Source organism: Erpetoichthys calabaricus, chromosome 16 (assembly GCF_900747795.2).
Source record: "Erpetoichthys calabaricus chromosome 16, fErpCal1.3, whole genome shotgun sequence".
Lineage (NCBI taxonomy): Eukaryota > Metazoa > Chordata > Cladistia > Polypteriformes > Polypteridae > Erpetoichthys > Erpetoichthys calabaricus.
The window spans coordinates 92,833,492-92,841,177 of NC_041409.2; the positions used below are offsets into that span (position 1 = coordinate 92,833,492).

The following is a 7,686-nucleotide window of genomic DNA, read 5'->3' on the forward strand; positions in this document are numbered from 1 at the left end:
TCTCAATGGGAAAAAAATCCTGCTAGCTGTCTCTACTGATGTGGACTGGTGATGTGTTAGGAACGAAAGGATGGCACATTGTTTGATGGAAATGAAAATGATCAACGTACAGAGGGCGGAATTCAAAGACACCCCGGAAATCAAAGGGGGAAAAAAATGATGTGGCAGGCAGGCAGGCGAGTCCATTGTGCCAAAATGTCATTGCAGCAACTCCAAATCATAATCAGTAGTTTGTGTGGCCCCCACGTGCTTGTAAGCATGTCTGACAATGTTCGGGTGTGCATGCTCCTAATGAGACGATGGATGGTATCCTGGGGGATCTCCTCCCAGATCTGGACCAGGGCATCACTGAGCTCCTGGATAGTCTGAGGCATCAGATGGACCCAAACATAATGTCCCACCCAGAGGTGTTCTATTGGATTGAGGTCAGGCGAGTGAGTGTGGGGGTCAGTCAATGGTATCAATACCTTCATCCTCCAGTAACTGCCTGCATACTCTCGCCACATGAGGCCGGCATTGTTGTACACCAGGAGGAACCCAGGAGCCACTGCACCAGCATAGGATCTGACGACAGGTCCAAGGATTTCATCCCAATACCTAATGGCAGTCAAGGTGCTGTTGTCTAGCCTTAGAGGTCTGTGTGTCCCTCCATGCCTCCCCAGACCATCACTGACTCACCACCAGACCGGTCATGCTGAACGATGTTACAGGCAGCCTAACGTTCTCCACGGCTTCTCCAGACCCTTTCACGTCTGTCACACATGCTCAGGGTGAACCTGCTCTCCTCTGTGAAAAGCACAGGGCACCAGTGGTGGACCTGCCAATTCTGGTATTCAATGGCAAATGCCAATCGAGCTCCACGGTGCCGGGCGGGCAGTGAGCACAGGGCCCACTAGAGGACGACTAGGCCCTCAGGCCACCCTCATGAAGTCTGTTTCTGATTGTTTGGTCAGAGACATTCACACCAGTGGCCTGCCTGCCTGCTGGAGGTCATTTTGTAGGCTCTGCCAGTGCTCATCCTGTTCCTCTTTGCCCAAAGGAGCAGATACCGAACCTGCTGATGGGTTAAGGACATTCTATGGCCTTGTCCAGCTCTCCTAGAGTAACTGCCTGTCTCCTGGAATCTCCTCCATGCCCTTGAGACTGTGCTGGGAGACACCGCAAACCTTCTGGAAATGACACGTATTGATGTGCCTGCCATCCTGGAGAAGATGGACTACCTATGCCAGCTCTGTAGGGTCCAGGTATGGCGTCTTGCTACCAGTAGTGACACCAATGCAAAACGAGTGAAAAAACAGAGGAGGAGGGAAAAATGTCAGTGTCCTCCATCCACCTGTTAAACCATTAATTTGTGTTTTGAGGGTCGTCTCATTGTTGCCCCTCTAGTGCACCAAAGCAGCTGAAACTGATGAACAAGCCCCTCTGCTACTTCACTGACCAGATCAATAGCCCAGAAGTTTCATTGACTTGATGCTGTACTCTCATTAAAAAGGGTTCCTCTCATTTTTTGAGCAGTTTTATTGGGCATTCCTAGAAGATATTCCTCCTCTTCCGTTTCATCCCAGCCTGTCCAGATGAGGTGCAGCTTCTTCTTTATATAATGGAGCAGGTCATTCTGACTGAGGGACTTCTCATCCAACTCACCTCCCCATAGCCAAGATGGTGAGCGCGGCAAAGGTGTTTCTTCTCTTCATTTCAGGCTGAGCTTTAACTGGGAATCTTTCTTTTCCACTTCATTGATCAGCCCAGCAGAAGCTATCCAAATCAACTTCCATAGTGCTGGACTTGTTTCGTTAGGCTGCGGTTGTACCTTTTTGTTTCTATTTCATTTTATTTCCATACAGCTTGGAGGTATGGTGGTGGGCAGTGTCAGGCTTTGGGGATGTTTCTCTGCAGCAGGTCCTGGAAGGCTTGTGAGTGTAACATGAATGCAGGAAAATATCAAGAGTCTCGTCTGAAAAGAGGTTTCTTCAATGCAATTAATCGTGTTTTGTGTTTCATTTCAATTCAGTCACAGTTAGGTCCATAAGTATTTGAACAGTGACACAATTTTTCATAATTTTGGCTCTGTACGCCACCACAAAGGAGTTGAAATAAAGCAATCATTACATGATTGAAGTGTAGACATTCAGCTTTAAGATAAGGGGTTTACCAGAAAATACCATATGAGCCGTTTAGGAATGACAGCCATTTTTATACATGGTCCTCTCATTTCCAAGGGCTCAAAAGTGTTTGGACAATTGACTGACATGCTGTTCCACAGCCAGGCGTGCGCAGGTCCCTCATTATTTCATTAACTATTAAGCAGGTAGAAGGTCTGGAGTTGATTCCAAGTGCGGAATTTGCTTTTAGAAGTTGTCACTGTGTGTGAACTCTAACTATGAGGTCTTAAGATCTGTCCACGCAAGTAAAAACAGGCCATCATTAGGCTGAGAAAACAAAACAAACCCATCAGAGAGAAGCAGAAACACCAGGAGTGGTCAAGTCCACCATTTGGTAGATTCTTAAAGATAAGGAACACACTGGTGAGCTCAGCAACACCAGAAGGCTCAGCAGCAGCTGCGACACCCCCTGGCAATGCCCTCGGATCCCAACAGGGCTGTATCCAACTCCATCTCCCATGAAGCCCTGTGGGAGTCTGAGGCACCGCTGCAACCCGGGGTGCTGGCATCTAGCGTTCCGAGGGAGGTACTGTTCTGCCTACGCTTGCTCTCCCGGTCCTCTCAGTGAAGAGGCGTCCCGGTCCGACAAAGACCCCGGCCGTCTGTGACACTGTGTAAATAGGACCTGTGTGTGTGTGTGTGTGTGTGGTAATCCTAAGTCACAGGAGTTGGCCAAACTAGTAACACACTTGTAAAGTCTCACAAATCCCCCCGATAATCCACTATCCTTGCAGACGTCACAGCATCACTCCCTATCTTTCACTGATGGGTCGTCTTTTTCTTTAACTTTTGGCCAACTGGGATGCGCTTCCTGCGGTGGGTTGGCACCCTGCCCAGGATTGGTTCCTGCCTTGTGCCTTGTGTTGGCTGGGATTGGCTCCAGCAGACCCCCGTGACCCTGTGTTCGGATTCAGCGGGTTGGAAAATGGATGGATGGATGGATGGGATGAGCTTCTTCTTGAGGTCACTCTGGACGAGGGAACTTTGCTCTTCTTTTCAGTGGTACACAGATAAACTGCGGTGACTGGCTGGAATTCCATAGCTGGTCTGCATAGCTAAGAGGTAAGGAGGGATTTCATGTCAGGTCAATTCCATGGAGCTTGAGAGGTCAGTGTAGCTACTGTGTAAATTAACTTCACTCCTGTATGGCATTAACTAGACAGACTGGACCAGCAGCCACTGAAAGGCACGACTTCTCCAAGTCCCCTTCCATGTGTCGTCACAGGGCTGGACAGTCTAAGGTGTAACTGGGCAGGTTTATTCTCCAGTTCAGATTTAAACTAGTGTTATAAATATAAAATGATGCTTCTTCTTTAAAGTTGGACTGGCTTGTCCAGCTTAGGTGAGTCCATTCAGTTAGAACATGAGAAAAACATTTGACGAGAACGGGTCATTCAGCCCAGCAAAGCTCACCAGTCCTATCCCCCTCAATCTTCCAAAATGACCTCATGTTGAATTTTGAACGTTTCTTGAGTCCTTCTGTGCCCCCCACTGCTTGTTCACAGAATGCAGCAGCAAGAATCTCAACCGGAAAAAAAAAAATCTGAGCACATCACACCAGTCCTAGCATCGTTACACTGGTTACCCGTGTTGTTTAGAATTAGAATTGACTTTAAGATACTATTAACATAAAGCCTTGCCCTTCCTATAATTTGGAGTCTCTGACCCCCAACTTTCCAAGTCGTCACCTTAGATCTTCTAATGGTGGTCTGCTTATGATTCCAAGAGCGAAGCATAAAAGAAGTCGTGAGGCAGACATCTGCTGTTATGCTCCCAAAATTTGGATTATGTTACGAATTGAAATACCTCAGGCTAATACAAATGAATAAAAAAAGAACCCTAAAAACCCACTTTTTTAATTTGTCTTTCTCGCAGCTACTTTTTAGTTGTACTCCTAACAGACTGTACAGGCACAGAATGATCATATTCTTCAGGGATTAGCGATCTTCATTAATTTGCTTTTCCGATTAAAACGTCACCACCACCACCCAACCGAGGCAGCTGTGATGCCCAAATGAAGGCGGGTGACAAAACCTGATAAACAACGAGGAGTGACTTAAGGACATCTGTGTTAGGCAGAATACCCAGTGGGGTCCGGGTGGTCTTCTAGCCTTGAACCCCTTCAGATCTTAGAATATGATATCTTATATATAAACGTCTATGCGTGGAAGTCTGTCCGTCAGTCAGTCAGTCAGTCAGTCAGTCAGTCTGTCTGTCTGTCTGTCTGGCCCGGAAGTGAGAGGTGGAGTCGGGGTAAAGAAACAGAAAAGTCGCTTAGCCGCTAATAACACAAGCGAGGCGAGCACATCGGCAAAACGAAACCTCCGAAGAAAGACAAAGTCGCTGAGCTGCTAACATCGGCTATCGATATCCCTTTTACTTTTCCTCCCGCTGCTAATACACAAGCGAGGCGAGCACATCGGCAAAATGAATCCTCCTAGGAGAGAGACCCCCAGAGTAGTTCCTTTCCATGACCGGACATCTCTACACTTCAATTCTTTGTCTGACAATTTCAATAGTTTCTAGGACCCCGGGCTTTTTACAGCACGGCCTTACACAGCTAGTTATTACATATTGGACTCTACTTTTGCACTAATTACCGTATATACTCGCGTATAAGTCGGGTCTTGAAACCTAAAAAATCGATCATAAAATCAGACCCCGCCCGTTCAAAAATGCGACACTTAATTTCTTTTTCGTCCCTCCTCCAATCTCTCATCAGTTTCACAGACGCATCGAATTTTGTTGCAGCAGCGCAGTTACCAATTTCTCTCATTACTTCAACGACTTTTAATTTAAAACCAGCTCCATATTGTGTTTGGATTGAACGCTCCATCGTAGATAAGGGATGCTCTTACGATAAAGGAGTATGAGGGTGTGAGATACAAAAAACACAAAACAGTGCCATCGTCGCTTCAGAATCGCTCGGGTCTTACCGTGTGGTCACGTAGGCACAATACATAGAAAACAAAGGCCGTGTGCTGCGTGGTGACTCTCTCAGGTGGGCGTTAGCATATCGTAATCCCTTGGACCAATAGCATGAGTTTTCCACCTTCGACTTATATGACCGACATTATGAAATACCAGAAATTATACGGTAAAATCAAGCCTGCAGGAGAACTTATCGGCGAGTATATACGGTATATATCTCTGTTATGTAAGCTCATATTGATTTATTTTTTCGTTTCTTATTCATTATTATTCTTGCCTAATTGAACTTGTCCCCCAAATTGTTACAAGAAAAGAAAGGCATCTCGTAAGGCACTTTGGGGTTCGCTCTCTGGAAGAAAATGTGCTATAGTAATAAATGTACTCTTTATCTAGCGTGGCAGAAGCACTTGGTTGGCGCCGACCCGTCACAAAAAAATATGCAGGTCTCTGCCTCAACCACTTCAGCCACCATAATAAACCTCACACTGGTTCTGCTCCATCTGAACTGGTGTGGTGCTGAGGTGTCACCAGTTGCATGGCCGCACTTGGGTCCTAATCTGGGATCCTGAGTTGGTTTGTCATGTGGTGGGTGCGGCAATGCGCCTCCTAACCTCTCTCTCTGCCTCAAGGACGTTCATGAATCCTGCCGACTACGCCAGTGTGGTGGAAGCGCTTGGTTGGCGCCAACCTGACACTGCAGGCACGTGAAAATAAAAACAAAAGATTAATTTTTCTTCAGCTGTGGGGCAGCACAGACCCTACACAGTCCCAAAACACACAACTGAAAAAAAATCACTCTCTTCTTCCTTCACTCCTCCCAGGCAGCTTTGTTGTCATCCTCATCCTCCTCCTCCTCCCGACTCTGGCGCCTGGTGTCGTGGCTGCTGGCTCTTCTTGTAGCCCACCCAGAAGTGCTTCAGGTGATAATTAACCTAATTTAGGCTGCACTTTCGGGTGGGCCTGCATTCCCGCCCACGGGGGCTCGTCAAGCCGTGCAGCTCCTCCTGGTGGTGATCACGGAGCCCAACAAGGCTGAGCCCTGAAGTCCCACGCCTGTGGCCCCGATGCAACCCATGCATTCCAGGGGACGTAGTGTGCATCCCATGGCTGCTCCCTTGGACTCAGTGTCAAAGGAGCGTCCCGGCCGAGCATGGGTCCCGACCGTCCGCCACACTAGATTATTTATGTAAATTAAAGAGTAGGGGGTCCTGGTAGTGATCCTTAAGGAGCAACACTTTCAATATCCAAAAAGTCCTTCACACCAAGTGCAGCATAGTCTTTGATTTTTCCCCGCCGTGGCAGAATCAAAGGACGCCAGCAGTTTTCCTCGGACTGACCTTTATGACACATCCTGTGTTGCTGGCGTTCTTTTCCTAGCGACTTACGGAATTACGGAGGTGAACTTCGTTCCAAATTCTACAAACCTGTGCTGGAATCACAAGATGGCACTGAATGTCCAGCGTCACGGCCCGCTGATGATGATGAAGAGCATCTGAACTAACGTGTTTGGTCCCCGACACTGTAATCCCCCTCTGGCGCTACCCTGTGAGATGCCACTGCTTTGGATGGACTTAAGAAACCCCCCGGGGGGGGTGTCAGGGGGGTTAAAAAAAATGGATGAGGACACAGATTATATCATGAAAAATTTAAACGTGTATGCTCCTAAAAAGAAAAGGATGTTTGCATCCTTCTTGTGCTTTTATCCTGTTACAATGTTAAGGTGGGCACTTCACGTCGTTCCATTAACCGGTTAATCAATGTGACTGTAATCTTATAAATGTCTCCATCTCCAGCAGAACATAACTTTTTCCAAACGCTTCCAAGGCAATCATCTTCTGCTGGGGTCTCGTGACTATAAGAACATCCGCCAGTGCTCAATCCAAACAACAGGCATGTGTCCGGTTGGAAGCCCCGGCGAGACGGCACGATGGAAACGCTACTCAAGAACGGCGGAGAGACACTCACCTTCGACAGCCAGCAGGGCTCCGGACCACCAGGCCGACAGGCTGAGGATGACTAGCAAATGTTGACGCGCCATTCTGACTTCTCCAAGGAGCGGTGGCAGCGGCAGCAACAACAACAGTGGAATGAACTCAACTCAACAGCAGGGAAGAATACAAAGAAGTGGGTGGGGAGAAGGGGGGCTCCACAGGAGCATGTCAACATCTGGATGCCATCTCTCGTGGTGGGGGGAGTCTGGCACTGCGAGGCAGGAATTCTTGCACTTTCCCTCATTTGTGAACTTTCACCCAGTAGGAGAAAAAAAAAAAAAACAAGACGATCTCAGGCTGCAGTATCAGGAAAGAAACCCCCCAGCAACACACCCAGCCACCCACCCTCTCATTCAACAAGCGAGCACAGCAGGCCAAACTTTACAAAACTTAGGCTGAATATTAAGCGATTTAAAAGGAGCTAAAGCCTGTGCCAAAGCAGACCACCCGTCCTTGGCATGTGCCAGCACTCCTGATGTGGTCTCCCTCATGCATTGTGGCACTTTGCGTTTAACGTTACTCATTTATCTTCTTTTTCCGGGGTAACCTAACAAGTTAATTACTTCTGTGCATTCCCAGCAGGATGACAATGTCGCCTCAAC

The 7,686-nt window shown here is 47.7% G+C and overlaps 1 protein-coding gene across 1 annotated transcript in view; it reads right to left on the reverse strand.

Annotated features, from left to right (window-relative positions):
• ntd5 (ntl-dependent gene 5) overlaps positions 1–7,257 on the reverse strand; it is a 41,750-nt gene extending 34,493 nt beyond the window's left edge. The window contains exon 1 of the mRNA XM_028821152.2: positions 7,059–7,257. Coding sequence (XP_028676985.1) covers positions 7,059–7,131 — 73 coding nt within the window. The 5' untranslated portion in view covers positions 7,132–7,257. The remainder of the gene's footprint in view (positions 1–7,058) is intronic.
• Positions 7,258–7,686: the final 429 nt, after the last annotated feature.